Raw genomic sequence first — 21,170 nt, 5'->3', positions numbered from 1 at the left:
TTGAACTTCATGCCTCAAATTTATAAGATAAAATATACAAACAACCATGAGACCTCCAAAAAGTTAACTTAAATTATACTGGAGTCAAGATTTCTTTACTGTTTCATAATCTGTCTTTGCCATGTTGCTTCTGATTGTGGCCACCTGACTTGACCTGCTGTCACTCAGACAGTCTTCAGACTGTCTGGGGGTGTTTTTTATCATTTTAATCACAGGGCATTATCGAAAATATTTGAGTGTCTATGAAAATGAAATGTTTTGTGGATTGTATCAGCTGACCATATTGTAATTGTAAGAGGTTCTAGGAAATTTTAGTTTTTCCTAAAATATCATAGTTTTTCAGATAGTAATGTTTATTTTAATTGTACTTGTAATTCTTTCTTCATCAGTTGAAAGACTTCAAGATAAAATCACCATGCACCCACAGTTACAGATTTTTTGTTTTTACAGGATTGTAAAGAAAAGATATATGGGGTTTTTTTGGTAAAGGTCCTAAAATGTATTTTCTATAAGTCAAGAACACTGACTAGTACTTAGTGTTTTTTTAAGATATTAGAGATCTTAGTCCCTCCATACAGTTGTCATGCCTCAAAAGTCATGCATCTCCTCTAATTCCCCAGCACCTGTCTCTCCTGACTAATCATCACCCGTGAATGGGCAATTACTGTATTTTAAAAAACAAAAGCCTTCTTTATACAATTACTGGGTGCTCCTTAGTCATACCTGTGCAACTTGTTTTTCAGGGGGGGTATTTCTGAAGCTTCCCTCTGCCTGTAAACATCTGACAATATAGTAGGAGGATCTCTAACAGGAGGACTGTGACTGTTTCTGTGCTCAAAATCTATTTCATGGAAGCAATTTATTTTTTTTTTCCATTTAAACTAATTGAGGCCTTTGTGAGAATTTCACGACACAATCTCATGAAAAAATTGACTAAGGGAGGGAAAACAAAACCTGTGATAAATGGTAAATTTCTGTATATGTTAAAGGTCATAATATGGTTCTGGGGGATGGTTCTCATCTTGATAAACAATTCGGAAACATGAAGAACTTGTGTAAGAGCAGAGTAACTTCAGAAAGAGAGAATTGAAAGAGAACCATGATAAGATTCAACATCAGCAATTTCAAAGCCTAATGAAAATATTTTCCTATTTGTCAGATAAAGTGACGTTATCCTTTTACTCAAAGCACCTTGTTGTACCAAGGTACCATGATCTAACTCTACTGGAGTCTAGAATGCCTAGTCACAAACACCAAGCCTCTACTCAGCCAGATGTATGCAAGATCCCTTTTGGAAGCCACGTGCATATAGTAATGCCCTGTACTCAAGATGTCTTACTAAGAACTGCAGTGGCTGTTAGTTTCCAGGATAAAAGCTGACTTGTGTTGCTAAACTCAGGATGCTTTTACCAGAGATCAAAACCATTGAAAGGGGAAATGTCAATCATCTGGATGACCCAAATTTTATTCATGGCACCTGCAAGTCTCTTTCAAACCACATAACATCACTTCCCATTGACAAATATTAACAGCTGAATAAGAATTGAAATGGGAAAACATGGGAAAATTATGATCTTGGGAAGTCAGAAACATTTGGCAATTAACTAATTTAGGACTTTTGAGAACATACGTCCTCCCACCACCAAATGATCATGATGAAATTTTTTGTCTGTCAGACAGGAAAAATGTCTACTGTACCAATATATTCCTCAATCCATTATTGACATTTTGGTACTGTTGGGTTTGGGGTTTTTTTTACCACTATTTATTGTTTAAAATTATGGACTTTGGGGTATTTTATTTCATTTTTTTTTTGCCATTTTGATCCTTGAATAACAGAACTGAAAACAGAAATGCTGACTCAATGTCTTTAACAGTGACTGAAAAAAGAGATGTGTAAAAATATTAAAGTTGCATAATCTTCTAAATTAATGTCACATTGAACTAACAAACCAAATAAAATAAGGAGGGTAACACTTTGAGTCTTAGTAGACTAAGCTACAGATTTCTTTTATTATCCCTACTGCATTATAATTCCAAAAGACAGCATTTTTTTGTTTCTTATATGAAAACCAAAAGAAATCAGTAATATTCTCAGAAAAGATTTTTTCTTTTTATTTTTTTTCTTTTTAGAGTGTTTCCAATAGGTCAATTAGAAATTCTAACTTGCTGAAACACATCCAAGAGTAATAGCAAAAATACCTAAATAAATAAAAGGTGCACATATGCAATTCAATAGCAATGATGTATGGATACAGACCTGTCATCACTCCCTCACTACATAATTTTACCTATTCCACACCTCTGGCATGTGGTAGCAGTGAAAGATAGCTTGGTTTAATATTACAGCTGGATGTATCTGTCCTTTGGTCCCTTTTCTGGAATTTTGTTTATTATTCTTTAATCAGTACTCTTGCTAGTCTCTAATATTTTCAATTCATCACGGCAGTGCATTTCAATTCCATTTTGTGCAAAAAGAGCCTCTATGGACACTCAAGCACATCTTACTGAGAGTCAGAGCCATCACCCAAAGACAATATGACCAACTACAGTTAATAACAATAAAAGCATTTGTTTTCTTTCAGGTTATAAAGAAACCTTTTTTCTTTTCCTGGGTTTATTGGATGAAAAGATCAGTAGCAGGGGAATGATACTTGAGCTCTGTTCCTATGGCACATCATCACTTCTGAGGTATGCAGAAGTTACTTGAATCACATCATGTTACCCAGACACAGTTTCTTCTTGTGTGGTTGGTTGGTTGGGGGATTTTTTGTTTGGTTTTTTTTAGGAATGGGCAAAACATATATGTAAAGCATTCTGTAGCTTCTGTCAGCTTCATGATTCCCTATTATTGTCAGGGCTTAATATCCTCAGTGCTCCCTAATGCTACCATGAACTGATCACTACAGCTGAACCATACTAGTGCTCCAGAAGTAGATACATGGACACTGAATCAGGCTTTTTGGGATGTCTGTCACTGTCCTCTCACTGGCTACAGTCAGAATTTATATTATTAATGATTATTAGTGTCATTATCTTTCATGTCCAGTAAGTCTCATTGATTAGAATACAAAAATCTGTGTGTGTTGGTGAACTTCTATAAGTATCATTCCAGTCAGGATAGGTATTGCTTGCCGGTGATGGAGGTTTAGAGCTGCTCACATGATTCATACCTACAAATCCTTTGGCAAAATCAGTTTTCTTGTTTTATTTTAAAGCATTGTAATTTTTTACTCACTCGCATACATGCAGTTTTGCACAAGAGGCAGTGACTATAGACATGAAATGATAGACATTATAATAAAATTAAAATAAAAAGGAGACTCACGTGATATAAACCATATTTTTGCACATTCATGTGTCTTCTTGTGTCATTTTGCTCATAATGGGAACATTTAAGTTTAGAATAAATGAGCATGAAACTGCAGTTTATTGTGGTGATTTTTTTCTTTCAAAGTACAAGAGCTTTTGTGCTATTTCATCATTGTGAAACCAGTTTAAGGACAGAAACTATCCCTAAATTAAGCAGAGGAGGCAATAGAAAGGTTAGATTGTGCTACTGGGACCTTTAAACACATCAGGATTTAATTATGGCTATACAGCATGGTTAAAGACTTTTAGCAAGTATATAATGGAAGCTCAGAGGCGAGTACACATTTTGTGAGCCTGAACGCAATCTCTAGGCTTATAAAAGCAGTATTAGGCCTATGAAATGTGAGTGTTCTGTCTAGAAAAAGATAAGGTATGGTAACAGTTTGGAATGGTGATCTACTCTTAAGGCAACTAGCATAAGAAGGAGGATAGAAGACAAGAAGAATAGCAAAGAGAAAATTAATATTTCACACAAAATGAGTATTTTTTTCTCCCAGCTGATAGGTTACCACTTGACTGAGTGTTGTGGGTTTGTCTAGTAAGCAATACTCATGAGTTGTTGTGGATAATCAGCTAGGGCTCTTGATAGAATATTCTTTCTTCATCCCATAGATAAGAAAATTAAAAAACAGTCACCATAAATTAGCATAATAGTGTAAGTGGTATCTGTTTTCATGTTCAGACAAGTTCATCAGCATTGCAGCTGTTCTGGCACAACATGCCGTAAAAGTAATGCCAAAGTCAGCAAGCAGCATAGCCTGTGCCTGTCAAATCCTAAATCACAGGCCTCCCAGAAATACCCGTGGTCTTATCCCATGAGGTCATTCTGTATCATTGCCTGTATACGACCCAGTAGTGGTTTGCTACGTGTTGCATTGCCGGCTGAGCTGCTTAATATCTTCTTTGAAAGGATTGCTTTGTTTCCCACAAGAAGCATTTTATCATGATTTGCAATATTTAGAGGAATGAAAATACCTCTCAAATAACTGGCAACATAAACAGGACATAAGAGATCAGCATGATTACATTTATGAATGTTGAAAACTTAATTATCTTCTCGACATTTTCACATAGAAACTAATTTTTAGATTGGGTTACTCCCAGCTGACTCACAGTTCCTCATACCTCGTTACCATTGCCAAGCATTCACTGATGTCCACATATAGAACAACCCTGTGGAATTCAGAAGTAATATTCCTAATGTGAGTTGCAAGCAAAAGAGATTAAATTCTTTGCCTTCAGCTCAAAAAATTAACCCTAAGTAAGGCTAGACAAGTAGTGTGTTTGCTGATGTTACTAGAAATCATTCTTAGGTGGAATAGAAAGACAACTTTTGCTATATTTTAAACTAATATAATTGCAAAATTGCTGAATTTTGAGGTTTTTTCCGTATTAAGGGAAATGTCATAATAGTAATTTCAAAGATACTTCTGGAATATTTCGCTTGAAATTGCTTCTTTTTTGTGTTGTGAGTTTTGGGGAAAAGAAGCAGTTCGTGAAATAAAAATTAGAACATTTTCCTGTTATCAAACTTCCAATTTTTTAAAATGAAAACTCTTTTCATATGGCACACTATTTTTAGCCTAATTTTATTCCCTTGCACCCAGCACATCATTTTGATGTCTATAGAAATATGTCTTTCTAGATATCTATGATTTCATTCCCTGCATCTTTCTGCAATTTATCTGCAGTTAACAAAATCAGAGGAATGCCACCAAAATAAGCAGTAACATGCTGTACAGTAGAAGTACTGCAGAGGCATTCAGAGCACCTGAATTGATCTGTCTTCCCATGGTTGTCTGCAGTGCTGTGCAGAGGTACTGGTTTGTGTTGGGAACACTGTTTAAATGTATAGTGCCTTTTCTTGAATGCAAGATGGGAACTTGGGGGACAAAGTCCGTCACACTGTAAGTGAAGACAAGGTTCGTGACCTTGAAACGTGAGTATCCCCAAGTGCATAGGACATGATGAGATGCACCCAGGAATCCCAAAGGAATTGGCTGATGTAGTTGCCAAGCCACCCTCCATGATACTTGAAAAGTCATGGCAGTCAGGTGAAGTCCCTCATGACTGGAAGAAGGGAATAATTACAGCCAGGTTTTTAAAAGGGTACAAAGGACAATCCCGGGAACTATTGCCCTGTCAGCCTCACCTCTGTGCCTGGGAAGATTATGGAATAGATTCTTCTAGAAGCTATGCTAAGGCACATGGAGGACAGGGAGGCAATTCAAGACAGCCAGGGTGGCTTCACCAAGGACAAGCCCTGCTTGACCAACCTAGTGGGTTTCTACAATGGAGAAAAGAAAGCTCTGGGAAGACCTTATGGCAGCCGTCCAGTACCTGAAGGGGACCTGCAGGAAAGCTGGGGATGAACTGTTTATAAGGGCATGTAGCAACAGGGGCAATGGTTTTAAACTAGAGCAGGGTAGGTTTAGGTTGGACATTATAAGTTCTTTATTAGGAGGGTGATGAGACACTAAAACAGGTTTCCCAGAGAGTTAGTGGAGGCCTCATCCCTGGAGACTTCAAGGTCAGGCTTGATGAAGCTCTGAGCAATCCAATCCAGTTAAAGGTGTCTCTGCCTACTGCAGGGGGACTGGACTAGATGACCTTTAAATGACCCTTCCAACCTCACACGTTCTATGATTCCGATGGAAGTGAAGTACTTGAAAGCTGTTTCTTCTTCCTTCTGACTCTGTTCCAGCTGTTTGATCCCATGTCTGTAAGTTATATATCATTAACTACAAACCAGCAGAAACAGTGTTTGAGGTCAATCTGTATGTCACTTATTTTTAGCTTTTTTTGGCACCATAATATAACTACCCAGCTCAAAATAAGTGCAATTACCTATGTTTCTTCAAATCACAAGGTCTCACTTCACCATAATTTGCATGAAAAATAGCATATACTCTTTTTTTTTTAAGAAAAGAAGACAGGATTACGAGGAAAAAAGAACAGATGCATAACACAAGCAACATAAACTATTTTATTTCCATAGTGGCTTTTTATCTTGCCTTTCTCTTATGTCTTGCCTTTTCTATTCATATAACAAGACAAATATGATGACAATTTATTTGTTTTCATAGTCAGTAATTCTGGGATTACTTTTTAACTTTGGGATTTTTTTTTAACTGTGGGAGAACAGGAATAAAACCAAGAAGTATATTTCATCTGGCAAAGTAGGGTTTTTTTTATTGTTTGTCTTTTTTATTATTCAATTCTTAGACATTTCAAGAGTAGACATGAAGTTTATGAGTCTAAATGTTGAAAGTAAACAGAATTCAAGCTTCTACATTTTAAAAACACTTTTAAAACCAGAACTTAAACTCCAAAGTCCTATAAAAGTTTTGTGTATTTTACCATTCTCTCTTCTGCAATATTAATTGAGTTTAACCAAAATATTTAAATACTGCATTTATTAGCAATTTAGGAAAACCATTTTCAGATATTTAAAAATAAAATGTCCATTCAGTTTTCTAGTAACATATTGACTGAAATCAGAATCATCATTAAACTAGTATTTGGGATTTCCAGTAACTGATCCTTTGATATATGAATGTAAATACCACTCATTATCAATGTTCATGACAATTAGAAGACTGCTTTGTGTTATGTGCTACAGAAAAAACAGTAGAGGAAAGAAGCTATGCTTCCAAAGGAAACACCTAGTCCAGAATTAAAATCCTGGACCCTGAATGCTCCAATAAATCAGCTCTGCCTCACATCATGTCCTGACTAAGGCCACTGTTCACCTTTTCCAACAATCTTGTGCTTTATTGCAGATCATGGAAGTATCAATAAATTTGGTATCTCAGCAAAATAGACAAGTTCTTTATAATGATCTTTTCATGACCATAATTTGCTGTTCTCCCACTAGAGTATTTCACAATAAAGACTTTGAATTTGTTCCCTTACAGAAGACTACATAGGTGAGGCATATTTTTTTCACTAAGTACCTACAATAAGGTAGGGAAAATTAATTCTTTTTCATGGAGACCAACGTTCATATTTATTATATGTTCAAATAAACTATAAAGGAATATACAAATAGGCAGTATTTCATAAATTCTCACTTGGGTATCCAAAGAACCTATCTGAAAATGCAAACAATATTGTAATAGCATTCTGATTGATCCCTTACTCATTCTTGGGTGTTCTTCATATCTGCCCCTCATGAAATAGTGTTATGGGGGCCCTAATTATGTTGTTTATACTTGATTATGAAGTTAGAGGAAAAGAAAATAAAACCTTACCTCATAATTTACCATTTTATAGCAGTGGGTTTATTTCCTGGTTTGATAAATACCTGAACAATATCAAACATACTTTAAAAAAAAAACCAAACTTGAGTCATGAGTTCTCATCTTATTTTATATGGATTTTTTTGCCATGTCAAAAGTGCAGACCCATAATTATCATTATACTCTGCTAAAATATTACACATCTGGCTTACATGCCTTTGGCCTTTACAGCAGAAGATGTCCCTTTCTCAAAAATAAAGCAAACACCAAACACAGAGACATCCCCATATTAAGCTTCAAAATTGCAGAATTTTGACCTACCTGCATCTCCCGAATCAAAGGCGCTACTGGCAGCCAGCAGAAAGTCACTTCACTCCTCTTAACACGAGTTTAGAAGCCTGATTGTAAAGAAACCTCCGAGTGAAGTGCTCCTCAGGCACATGCTGCAGTTGCAGGCTCAGCCATCTCCCCTTGCAAAGAGGATGAAGCTTCAGTTCTATCCCTCTCAGGAGTTAGGGGGCATTTGCTCAGAATGATCTGTTAACGACTGAGCAAACTGTTATCCCCTCTCCTGGCTGATGCAGCAGCCTCGGGTCAGCTTTCAGAACTTTGAACCACAACATTCCTATCCAAAAGGTTGTCCCACCTTAGGGGTGGCTTTCCTTACCATGACAAAGCACTAAACCAGGAACAAATTCACATCTCTAATGAACAAGAGGCCAAGCACAGAGAGCTGAAACAAAGCATCATCAAGCCCAGATTCATTTTCCCAACAAACTCCCTAGCAAACCTCTTTAAACCCAACACAAATGGCATTGTGGCCGGGAAGATTTTATTTCCAGCCCATTCATAACAAATCAAACCAGACTCCACAATGTCCTGGGAGCAACCCAGGAAAGAGGCCCACAGTGCACAGAAAAAACCCCACAGCCACAAAGTCATAAGGACGTCATGCAATTAAAAGATTTATAAAGACACCAGGGTGTGCGAGATGTTTCAAGCAAGTTTCCTTGGGCTGCCACTCAGGACCCAGCGACCTGGATTATACAGACTCCCCGTGACCGGCTGTCACACCACATCCCCTACAGCCAGCAGCATGTCCAGCGCCTGCAAAGCTGTGAAGATGTAGCTCGTTGCTGTTGCCTCCCTACGGATACGGTATTACTGGGCTCATCTGCACACACCTGGGTAAGAAAGACAGCCAGCTGTACACTGTAACACCTTGAGTAACGTGGCATCTTAGATTGTAGAAAGATATTCTCATTGTCAGGTCACAAGTACAATTGATCACTGTTACAAAACATTCGGTAACACTGGAATATCCAGCTCAGGAAGAATTTTGTTCTTATTGCTGCTATACATAGTTTTAAAAGGCAGCAAGAACCTTCTGTTTCCCCAGTGAGGTAGAACAATTAAGCTTCTTAACATGCCACTCTGGTGCAGGCATTCACCTGTAGCAAAGCCAGGATCCCGTCTCCATCTCTCTAAGTTGGGATAATGTTTTCTTAGTGTGAAAAAAACAGTTTGACAATTTGGAGGCTCCAGCCCTGCTACCAGCACCTCTTTTGAATAGTATTTCCCTTCTTGCCAGTCCTCCAGCTTCTCTAACTTTCTTCTTATGTTCCCCCAGCCCCCGGATTTAGCTGCAAATTGTCCATTTTTGGCCTCCCGGGGGTCCTGCCTGATTCTGTCTTTCCCAAATTCTCGGTCCAGCTTGTCTAATCATTCCCTTCTCCTCAGCAGTGAACAAAATCCCTAAAATGGACTGTATTTCTTCCCAGGTAGAAGTATTAGGGCCTAGGAATTGGTCCAGTTTTTCGGCTACTCGGAGGGGATCATCTAACAGGGTCCCCACTTCTTACACCTGCAGCCGGAGGTCGGTCTAGTGCCGGTGCTGCTGATGGTGGAGGCGCAGGGGCAGCGCTGGTACCGCTGGAAATGCCACGACTCCCGGAGGGGCAGCCGCCGCCGGGCTTGGCAACGGCTCCCACGGATCTTCAAGCCCTTCTCCTGCTTTTAGTGCAAACATTGAAGCTGGAAAAGGACGTCAAGTCCTGACTGCACAATCCCTCTCCTCCTGACTAAAAGGCCTTTGTGAATTTACACGCCTGTTTGTCCAGCTGGGGGTTTCAAAGGAGCCAAAACCAGCCCAAAGGACAGGCAGCCTCACAAGCCCCTCTGGCCATCCCACACACAACACTGAACTCAGTTTCATTTACTTTTTCCTTCTCTAGGGCCCCGATCATTCCAATTTTTAATCAGCATTTCTAATGGACGTTGGGTAATTTGCTCCCTTTTCTTCTGGTCCCGGGGTCTGTCGTCTGACCCACCTCGGAATTTCACTCCAGCAATTCCTACAGCCCTCGGTTACCCGTAAGAGTGTCTTGCAGGGGGCTGGGGACCTGTCACCCCCCCGAGTCCTATAGGACTCGCTTTGGCCCTTCCCTGACGAGTCGCTGGCGGGAGATCGGAGCCGCGGTCAGAAGAACCTCCGCACTCGCTTCGGAACCACGTTCCGTCTCAGTCGCACTCTCACACACACAGGCAACCGAATCCCACCCAACCCAACGCTACACGCAAAATACTTACGACTCTGTCGTCTTCACTCGGCCCCAACCCGACGGGCCGGGCCGACGGACACGGCTCCTGCCGGCCTCGCTCGGGCAGCCGAACGGAACCCGCCTCACGCTGCACGACTGGCGTCTCCTTTGGGTCTCTGCGCGCACAATTCCGGGCACAAAAACCTGCTGCAGCCGGCAAGGGAGCTCGTAAAAATCCGATTCTCAGGTTCAGGATGGCGTTAGTCCCGACCCGAGCAGGAGCCACCGAATGGCGCGGCGCCCCTCCTAGATCACCTCAGCGTTCAGTACTAGAGCCATCCCGGACGAGCCCCCAGCTGTTACAAGTGACTCGGTCCCAAACAGGATTAGAAACAAACGGAACGATTTATTAAACGAACAAAGGCGAGCAGACGGCACCGGGCTGCAGGCGCAGCGCCGGGTGCTGCGGGAGGCTCCGCTCCGCCAGGCTCCGCTCCGCCAGGCCGCACCCCGTACAGCCCCAGCCCCTGGCTTAGATCTCTTCCAGGGCCAGCACCGCCCGCAGGCCCCACTGACAGGCTGGAGCGCCCGCCAGGACACCCCCACCAGGCATCCTTTAGGGCAGCTTTAGCTTTTGTCTTGCTAACAAAGTCAGGCAGCTGGTTCTGCAGACTTGAGGCAGATTTCAGGAGCCTTCCTATTCTTCTGTTCCTCTTCATCACCTCCTCCTCAGAGACAAGTTGTTTCTCCTCAGGTATCACAATGCACACAATGTGCTAACACTGTGGTCCTTTAGGCAAAGCTTTGCACATCCTTTATCTAGTTTGTTGCTGCTTCAACATCCTTCATTCAGCACATGCAAGAATCTTAAACTGTCCCTCCCAGGCCCCTGGCCATACAAGGGTAGGTCATGATGCACCCCCAACACGATTCCATATTAACACGAATCAGATGGACATATATCACACTAGGGAAGCAATTGTACCAGCTGGAGCATCTAAACATGCTGCAGTCCAAGAGCAGAAGTTCACCTCGAGGCTGTTAAATGCAGCAGAGCTTTGAGGCTGCAGATACCTGTCGCTGGCTGCAGCGTAACACGGAGCCAGGAATCTCCAGGGAGGGAAAGTTGCCCTTAAATATTGCTTTGAAGTTTCAGTGAGTGGGGGTGGTGGCACGAAGCCTAATGCGGTCACTGGACTGCTGTCAAGTGCTGGCTCTGCCGGAGACCCCATGGCCAGGGCTGGAGACCCCATGGCCAGGGCCAGAGACCCCATGGCCAGGGCTGGAGTCCCCATGGCCAGGGTCGGAGACCCCATGGCCAGGGCCGGAGACCCCATGGCCAGGGCTGGAGACCCCATGGCCAGGGCCGACTCACCTAAAGCAGTTGGATGGCAGGTTTTCTGGCACCCCCATGGCTGCAGTCATTCAGCATTTCCAACTCACTGTTCCATTTCAATGTGTTAGAAATGCCAATGGTCCTAAAGAAAGGACTTGAGGTAGAAACATTAGTGAAACAGTAATTTATTATACATTCCTGCAAGAGCGTGTGACCTAACTAAGTAGGCACAGCTTTGGTCAGAGTTTGTAGCACTGTGGAAAATGCTGGGAAATGTTGCTTTTGCAAATTGAAAAGGGTTATTGTATTTTCTGTAGAAGAATTTATATATAGAAACTCTTGATTAACTGAACCAAACTAAACTTTATTGGTGTACAGAGCTGTAACAACAATAGAAACCAGCCACCACCAAAACCAAAACCAAAACCAAAATAGCAACAGCTCCTAACAGTGCACAGAATTCTATCAGACGGCATCTGCAACCCTGCGAGGAGAAGCATGGGGCCTCTGCCTAGAAGGAAAGTGTTATAAATTGAGACTACAATGGATCATAATCCAATTAGAATTTTATTAATTATAGCAAGTAGAATATGAGCAAAGACAGCGCTGGACGGCAGGAGAGTCTGCGCTCCGCCAACTGCCGTGCTGATCAGTTCAAACAGTCCCTTTTTATATATTTTTTACTTCCGTGTTCATGAAGTAGTGGAGGTACTCTGCGCATGCTTCAGTTGTTGTTAGGGGGTCGTTTTCTGCCTCTTGGTGGTCTTTGAGGCCGGAGTAAGAAGTCTTCCTCCTTTGTCCTATCTGTGGTTCCTGGACATCTGGCGGTTATCTTGCACAAGCGGTATCTGGTTTAGTTTGTGTAAGCAATTGTGGTTATCTTATCCTGGACAAGCGGTGTCTGGTAGCTTGCATAAGCAATTGCACATTTTTGGTAGCTGCTGGCATAAGTGATTTCATATTAAGCTTAGCATAAGCCTTAATAAAAAATACTCTGGTCCATAGTTCCTCACAGTTATTTTTACAAAATAAGATGTGGTGACCGATTTCGAAATGTGTCAGCAGATGTTGTGACGGGTTTCGAGATATAAGTCAGCAACCTCCCTGATATTAGAACTAATATTAGAAGCTAAGTGGTTTCCTGTCATTCATACCTTGTTTCAATGAACAAAATATTAACCCATTCACCACAGTATCATTACTTGGTTGAAATACTGATTGCGGGAAAAGACTTAGACGTTGGAAGTTTGATTGATGAGTGAACTGCATTTGAGAAGCAAGGGGTTCCAGGGAAAATTCCAAGGAAGCCAGTGTGAAAATATTTGGATGTTCAAAAGTTGCCTGAATTGTTTCATCAGTCTGCTAAGGTGCTTTAGCTACAATACCACTTCTTTGTTTACTGAGGCGAAAGGGGTTGCACAGTCACCTGGACTGTCAGCAATTCACCAGCGGCCTTGCCCCTGGCGTGAAACCTTGTGGCACAGGCACACGGGAGGTTTTGGACGGCACAAACGCGGGAATCTGGTAACCGTGTCCAATGCCATGTACCCCGTGAAATCAAAATGGACAACAGCCCAGGATATACAGCACAAACAATACAAACCTCTTTCCAATTGTGGGACATTACCTATGTTACAGGGACACCACATTGGCCTGCAGGTCAGGCCATGGTGGAACGTATGAATCAAACTCTCAAGTGTTTTTGCTTCACAAACAAAAAGGGGGAGAGAAGGACATCTCTCCAGCTGATCAATTAAACAAAGCTCTGTATGTTTTGAGTTGTTTATGTCTGCCACAGAACAGCTTGGTACCTCCAATGTGAAATATGCAGGAGGTTTAAAAGGAGGTTTAAAAAAAAAAAAAGAAAAGATGAAAAGAAAAAAAGTCAATGTCAAGTGTTAGTAAAAAATTAAATTACAGGTAGTAATTTGGGGAAAGGAGATCTGGCTGTGTCATTACAGATGCCATGGATCCAGAAAAAAGCAAGCCTGTGTGAACCAGGCGGAGATCCTGATCCCAGTAACTTATGTCAAGTGTTCCAACTGCAGCCACAATGGACTATGAGTTTTGCTGTGGGACATATGGAACTAACTAACAGTCTTTGAAATATGTATGTATTTATGGTAAATGAAAATTAGGGAAATGGTGATTTCTGCACAGCCTAAGAACACAGACTGCAATGGGTGGTGCCTGCACGAAAAGGTGAGGCTGGTGTTATCTGACTCCTGAAACTGTCAAGACACTCAGCTACAGGTGTGGATTCTGTAAGACTTTACAGAATCAAGCAGCAACTGATTTTTGTTGCTGGCTCACAGACATGGTTGTGAAAATTTTGAAAGGCATGTGCTGCATGAATGTGTCCACTCTCAGTCAATCCATGCCAGCATTCAGAAATTAATAGATCAAACACAAAAGATACAGGAAAATGGATTCTTTGGATTGGACAATTGGTTTCAGGAGTGGGGAATTTCAGGATGGATATTGTCAATGGTCAAATCTGGATTACATAGTCCCTGACAATATCCTTGAATTTCCTATGAAACAGCAAAGTTATTCACATTGAGAAGTATTTGGTGATCACATCTTCAAAACACTACGGCCTTGAAGGCAGAGGTAGGGACTGCCTTACACCAAGGAGGAGTTGTAGGAAGGTATTGGGAAGTAACTGAACATGTCGTTATTATCCATAATAAATGGTCAACACAGAAGGTGTGCAGATAACTTTTAGACATAACAGATAAATTAACAATGCAAACAGTGTGTGTAGCCAATTAGTAGTTTTTAGCTTGCTCCATTTTACAGTGTGGTTTTTCGTTTATGGGATGTTTTTTAGATTTAGTTAAATAAGGACTTAGGGTTTTTTTGTAGATATTTTCGCCTTAGTGTTATTTTTGACAAGTCTTGCAAAAGAAAATATCACTCTCAGTGAAGGAGGTTCTTTTTGCTTAACAGGAAGGGGGAGATGTGTCCTGCAGCTTGAGAAACAAAGGCTCAAGCACTGCCAGGTGAAGAGATAACGGGATGGAGCCTTCAGGCCATGAACCTCGGGGAAACTAAACAAGGTGGCAGCATCCTTGCCGGCCCCCTGCTGGGACAGGCTCCAGGAAAAAGTGTCCTCTATTGTTAAGGTGTAGCTGCTGTCTGAGGAGGGTTTAGAAGTTCTATTGGCATGATAAGGTAGAGATGCTGCTGTGACAGCAAAACGTTGACCAATCAGATGTAGCCCACGAACACCGTGTGTTTGACAGAAAGCAGCCGTCTGCAGAGCATATAAACAGGAATGGTTCTTTGCAATAAATCGACTCTTGCTGCATCAAGCTGTGTCCCGTCTCTCTCCGTCGCAGCATTGCTTTAGATAACTGCAGTGATTCCTTGGGCATGATTGTAACCCTCAGGAAGCTGAGGAATAAAAACTTAACATCCAAGCAGCCAAAGGGCTTGTCCAGATTTCTGAAAGGTTCCATTTCTGCGTAGCTGTGACATGACAGCAGGATGCTCGCCAAGTTCCTCCACCTCTTGTGGAAATTGGGAGGCTGAAGAAAGGATGCTGCTGTTCCAGGCTTGTTGTGAGTAGCTATGCATACCAGCTTAACCTAGCAGAGATCTTTAGAAAACGTTGTGGCTTAGATGCTAACCTTTGGGTATCAAAAATAAAAGCAATTGCTTTATGTGCTTTGTGAATGAGATTAGGGATCCTACATCAGCAGAGTCACCTTAGAGTTCAGATTAGCTTTCGGGTAACTACAATACTTCCAGAAGGTAGAACCACAGAATTTCTCAGCTTCTCTTTAGGACATGCTTTGCTTGCATTGTCCCTTACTTTAATTTCTTCCTTTCAGGTGTACATTATTCAGGTCAGTGTTGGCAATCATCAGTGGACAGCCAAGCATCGTTACAGTGATTTCCATGACCTGCATGAGAAGGTAAGGTGGTTAAAGCTCTGGCCTCAGTCTCTTCCAAAATATTGTACAGTTTTTGTAGTGGTTATATGGGACAAAAATATTTTCCTCAAAGAGCAAGAATATCTGCCAGATGCCATCTGAAGTGCAGACTGAATCCTTTGTAGGAGCAGTGTTACTTGCCCCTCTTACACTCCCCTCTTGAACTAGGGGAAGTTGGCCTGAACAACTTTAGCCTTGGGCAGAAGCTTCCATCAGGGAGAGTGGAGTTTTACCTAGAGTTATTAAACTTTTTGCCAAGAGATGTTTAGGTGTTTATGATGAGCTGATCTGGTAATCTGAAGCTGGATTCACGCAAAGACTCTCTCTTAGGAAGGGTGGCTGATAAAACTGACCTTAGGCAGTAGCATGGGTTAGTTACCAACCAGTGCTGAATAAACAGGTAGTGAAAATGAGGGCAAATCTATCATATTCAAAACTGGGCAGCTTTTTCAGCTATGCACTAGTAATTCTGTTGCTTTATCAACTTCATTACATTCTGCCCTGTGGTAACTGTGAGCAATTATCTCAGAAAACACTATTATTCAGCTTCTCACAATTTTATAAAACGGTCTTTCTGAAAAATACCTAAGTCAGTAGGTAAAGTTACCAAAGTAACTGTATTGGTTTTGTTCTACCAGGATTGAGCAACATGCTCTTAATGTGTTCTGTCACATCTTATGTGTGAGTTCAGGTTGTGAGTTGGGTCGTAACTCTGGTCTTTGTCTTTCAGCTTGTTTCAGAAAAGAAAATAGATAAAAATCTCCTACCTCCCAAGAAGATTATTGGGAAAAATTCCAAAAGCCTGGTGGAGAAAAGGCAAAAGGAGTTGGAGGTCTACCTGCAAACTCTGCTAGTCAAGTTCCCTGTCACTGCTCCGAAAGTTTTGTCACACTTCCTACACTTTCATTGATATGTAAGTTATGTTTTTAGCATATAAAAACGGAGGCCTGAGGGTCTTGCTTGGAGAGACCTGTGTGGAATCTTCACAAAGTAGCTGGAGCTGCTCTTTTTCTGCCTTTTGCACGATGCAACAAAGCATATTTTTCAGATTTTTGACAGCACTTTTTGTTGCAGTAGGTGCTGTGCTGACAAGTAGTGTGGGTAGGGACTCAAAGAGGAGGAAATAAATGCTGGCAGGGTAGCTGGAGGCTGTGAATAAATCTGCAGCTGAATTGGTTGTTAGGCTGAAGTCAGTAGTGCTGGCTCTCTGAAGGAGCATTGCAGAAGCGATCCACATGCACCCCTACTTAGTGGTTACTGCTTAGATCTGTGGTTCATTCTTGGAACAGTTTCCAGTAGCCTGAATGAAGAAAAATGGTGCTTCTCCATGAGAAGCTCACTGATGGAGTGGCCTCTAGAGAAACAGCTCCAGCCAGCAGACAGAATGTTAGAGTAAAGGAAAATAAGCAGTGGCTTGCTTTTGTGTTCAGATTGTGATTTGTTCATTCATCTCTTGTGGATAATTGGGCTTTTTTACAGTATGGCATCGTGTTGTAAGGGGGAGATTGAACTTCATGAAGAGGAAAATGCACTGGAGAACTCTGTGGAAAGGAGGACCAGTAATTGCTTCAGGGTGGGATGTGCTGAGATGGCTCTTCATAGTTTCATATAAAGGCTTCAGAAGTAGTGGGTCATTAGATGCGTTGATACAGCTTTAGCAACAAAGAAGAACCTGCTTTTGTTGTATTCCATGAATGTAATTCCCCTGCTGAGGCCTGAGTTTGACTTGCATAAACTGTTCATGGTGCTGCTATTGCCCTGCAGATGTGAGCAAGGAGGACTAGTTTGTCATGAGGGAGCTTTTGTAAGTTGATTGGTGGTTTTAAATCTGTTAAATGTGTGTGATAACATAGGGAGAATTCTGTTAAGATGAAGCAAACTTCCGGATCACCAGGAAGTTTCTCTCTTAAATGGTGTCTGTTTCATTAACGTTTTGGTCCAGTAACTTCAACAAAGATTTTTATGCAGGCAGAAATTCTTCCAGTCATTCTCACTTTTCAGTTGGATGATTTCTTTCTTGCTGTAATGTTCATCCCTTTTCACTTCTTCAAAGCACTGCTGTTACTTGCATATGAATGCTTCCATGCTTGTGTATTGTGTTTGTGTATTATCATAGAATGACAGAATCCAAGACTGGTCTGGGTTGGAAGGGACCTCAAGGGTCACAGAGCTCCAACCCCCTGCCACAGGCAGGGACACCAACCTCCAGGCCTGGAGCTACACAAGGTTGCCCAGAGCCCCATTCAACCTGGCCTTGAACACCCCCAGGGATGGGGCACCGACCCCCTCTCTGGGCAGGCTGTTCCAGCCCCTCACCACTCTCTCTGGAAAAAGCTTCCCTCTAATATCTAATCTAAACCTTCCTTCCTTTAGTTTTAATCCATAAATGAGTGAAGCTGTTGTTTAATCTGCATTTCTTTGTTTAGGGGAGTCTGGCTTGAGGTAGAAATGCAATTGTTTGGGACTTGAGAGTACTTTTTAAATATTTACCAAAAGTAGTTAGCTATTCAGCAGAAAAGCTAAATATTTGCCACAGGAATTCAACTGGGGAATAATCTTCCTGCAGAACTTTGGTCTTCTAAAATATCTTTACAATATTAGCCCATGTGCATGCTTGAGGCTTCATAATGCCTGATACTGCCTCCTTAGTTTATATAGGAAGGCTGGTGATGGCACCAAGCTGTGTGACACGCTGGAGGGAAGGGATGCTGTCCAGAGGGACCTTGACAGGCTTGAGAGTTGGGCCTGTCCTGAAGGTCAACAAGGCCAAGTGCAAGGTCCTGCACGTGGGTCATGGCAATGCCGAGCACAGCTCCAGGCTGGGTGGAGAACAGATGGAGAGCAGTCCTGAGGAGGAGGACTTGGGGATGTTGGGGGATGAGGAGCTCAGAGTGAGCTGGCAGTGTGCACTTAGAGCCCAGAAAGCCAACTGTCCCCTGGGCTGCTTCACAAGAAGTGTGACCAGCAGGTCACGGGAGGGGATTCTGCCCCTCAGATCTGGAGTGACGCCCCCTGCAATGCTGCATCCAGCTCAGTGGTCCCCAGCACAAGACAGGCGTGGAGCCCTTGGAGCAAGGCCAGAGAAGGCTGGAGCACCTCTGCTATGGAGGCAGGCTGAGAGAGTTGGGCTGGTTCAGCCTGCAGAAGAGAAGGCTCTGGGGAGACCTTATAGCGGCCTTCCAGTCCCTGAAGGGGCTACAGGGAAGCTGGAGAGGGACTGGTGACAAGGGCAGGGAGGGACAGGACAAGGGAGAATGTTCTTAAGCTGGAGGAGGGGAGAGTTAAATTGGGTATTAGGGAAAAAAAATCATCTTCCCAGGGACAGTGATGAGGCCCTGGCACAGGGTGCCCAGAGAAGCTGGGGCTGCCCCTGGATCCCTGGCAGGGTTCAAGGCCGGGTTGGATGGGGCTTTGGGCACCCTGGGCTGGTGGGGGGTGTCCCTGCCCATGGCAAGGGGTTAGAACCAGATGGGCTTTAAGGTCCTTTCCAGCCCAAAGCTGCCTGGGATTCTGTGATTATTTTTTTTCTTGTCTATTCTTATTTGTAGCATTTCCAGTAGGGATTATTTAATCTTATTCCCTAGGTTAATGGAACTAAACTGGTGTAGAAATAACCACAGTAAATACACTACAAGTGCTTTGCAGCCTTTGTGTTCCAGGGGAAAGCTGTGTCTGGCTTGGCAAAGAGCAGCAGTTGGATGTGACAGCAGTGTACAACCTTATTGTTGCTTTGGTGTTGAACAGGGGTGTGCAGTGATATGGGGGTGCTTACTTCCTTGCAGTGTCTTATACTTTGTCATCTTAGATTTGGTTTCTTAACTTCCAGATAGAAGGTTTTAAAAGAAAATAATTGAGTACCCAGAAGCTGCTGTTCAGAGACACCTGCAAACAATGGATTTCTGTGGGATTGGTGCATATAAGAGAGCGAAGACAGAGGCCTCTTGTAGGTCTGACAGAGGACTAGAGCTCCTTTTCTGTGGGCTACAATACTCCACGTCATGACCTTGTTTCGATTATAAAGGTAGGAAAATTCTGCTGTGTCCCCCAGATGATGAAGGGAACACAGAGCCTGGGTTTCAGTCAGATCTCTGCATGCCAGGTGAGTGTAACTGGCTTTATCCAATAACAGAACTGTTGAATTTTGTTCAGAATGCAGCTTCGAGCTGCTTCTCCAAACTGTTCATCCTCAGTGAGTGGGGTTTCAGTTATACTAAGAATGTGCTTGTCTGAAATGTTCACCTCATCAGATGAGCTGAACTGTGCTGCAGATGGCCCATGGATTTATTTCCTTGTCATGAATCATGAGGGGTTTGTCAGTGAAGTAAACTCCTCAAATACTCATTTCATGATGATCTGTAATGCCTGTTTGTCCTTTGCAGCTACCTTAAAATGAGATGTGTGTGCCTAAACTATCACAGGTAGTTTTTTGTTCTTCTCGTGAGCCTTAGAGAGAGCTCTTGGAAGAGCTCAGAACTATTTCTGGACTTCTACAGAGCATTTGCTTTTTATGAAGTATGGGAAATACCTGTACTGACCTTTGTGCTCCTTTAGATTTTAAAAGAACAAATTCCCACAGGGAGAATTTTCCAGGCTTTTTCTTTTCCTCCTGGAGCCGTCAGTGTGTAGAAAGGGGGTTGAGCACTGTGTAGGTCCAGAAGGGCAGAGAAGATAGAGGATGGTGAACAGGGACTTTGAATTCTTCTTCAGCAAGGAGGTTAAGTCCAGAAGACTAATTTTTACAGATCTCTTCTTCCCTGTAGACTTGTTAATCTAAAGTTATCATTGTATTAGTGATGCTCTAAAGGAAATGTTGAGTGCTTAATTGTCCTGGTTTTGGCCAGGACATTCATGCATTAGGTTAGTCTAATGTTAAAATTTGAAGAAAACTGTACTGGTAATAGTTTCTTTAAAACCAGGCTTTGTTTGGCATTGGGCTGATGATGGTCAGTAAGAATTGCTCTAGTTGCTGTTGCCCTTTTTGAAAACATGCAGCGTGTGATTATTTAAATGTAGTTCAGTATCTTCCATCTTGGAAATGAAGAACCTATGAAATTAAATAATTTGATGAAGTATTTTCAAGTTACAAAGAGAATCTATAAGATGTGATGACAGTTGATTTCTATTTTTAAAAGTCCTGTACCACAGCAAAAAAGGGAGACTTATTTTGTCCAAGGATACACTTTGAACTGTAAGTATGTAACACTTCATTGCAATGGTTTAATCTTTGCAGGAGATCAATGGGATCACTGCTGCACTGGCTGAAGAGCTCTTCCACAAAGGTAAAGAACCTGCAAGAATTTAACTGGGGATGGTTCCCTCCATGTGCATGCGTGTGTATACCTGTGAGATTTAATCTCCAGACCATGAGATCTGAGTCTTTCACATCAGACTGAGCCTTGTTCTTCCTCTTCACCTGTTTCTTGCTGTTTGTGCTTTGATCCAAGCTGTATTTGAGGAGGAACTGTCACAGAAGCACAGCTGCTTTTGGAAATAAATCAGAAATTGATGAATTCCTTGGTATGTTTTAGTGCAACCAGTCAGGAAGTTTGTGTCATTTCAGTGAGCCTTGATAGAGTGTGTTGAATGCATCACTTCACCTGTCTTAATGTTGTTCTTCCAGAATTCAGGAAACATGAGACCTTCTGGTCAGTTAATGAAAGGATGTGCTTTTCTGAGGCTGAGAGCTGAAAATGAAATGCACTACTGCAACATCTCTAAGTGGCTCCCCAGGAGCAGGAGG

General features: G+C 42.1%; 2 protein-coding genes and 1 pseudogene across 3 annotated transcripts in view; 1 reads left to right on the top strand and 2 right to left on the bottom strand.

Annotated features, from left to right (window-relative positions):
- Positions 1 to 21,170, bottom strand: part of LOC311204219 (nischarin-like) — a 246,789-nt pseudogene that overhangs the window by 105,895 nt on the left and 119,724 nt on the right. The gene's annotated exons all lie outside the window — the stretch shown is intronic.
- LOC311204224 (nischarin-like) overlaps positions 1 to 21,170 on the bottom strand; it is a gene marked incomplete at both ends in the record, with an annotated part of 166,007 nt that overhangs the window by 31,783 nt on the left and 113,054 nt on the right. The gene's annotated exons all lie outside the window — the stretch shown is intronic.
- LOC311204218 (nischarin-like) overlaps positions 10,408 to 21,170 on the top strand; it is a gene marked incomplete at both ends in the record, with an annotated part of 31,244 nt that continues 20,481 nt past the window's right edge. The window contains 5 exon segments of the mRNA XM_084280674.1: positions 10,408 to 10,518; positions 15,329 to 15,412; positions 16,161 to 16,337; positions 16,341 to 16,343; positions 20,661 to 20,709. Coding sequence (XP_084136800.1) covers positions 10,408 to 10,518; positions 15,329 to 15,412; positions 16,161 to 16,337; positions 16,341 to 16,343; positions 20,661 to 20,709 — 424 coding nt within the window.

The sequence above is a fragment of the Gallinula chloropus genome (genome assembly GCF_964237585.1).
Source record: "Gallinula chloropus genome assembly, contig: HAP1_SCAFFOLD_40, whole genome shotgun sequence".
Classification (NCBI taxonomy): domain Eukaryota; kingdom Metazoa; phylum Chordata; class Aves; order Gruiformes; family Rallidae; genus Gallinula; species Gallinula chloropus.
This window is presented reverse-complemented; position numbering and strand designations above follow the sequence as displayed.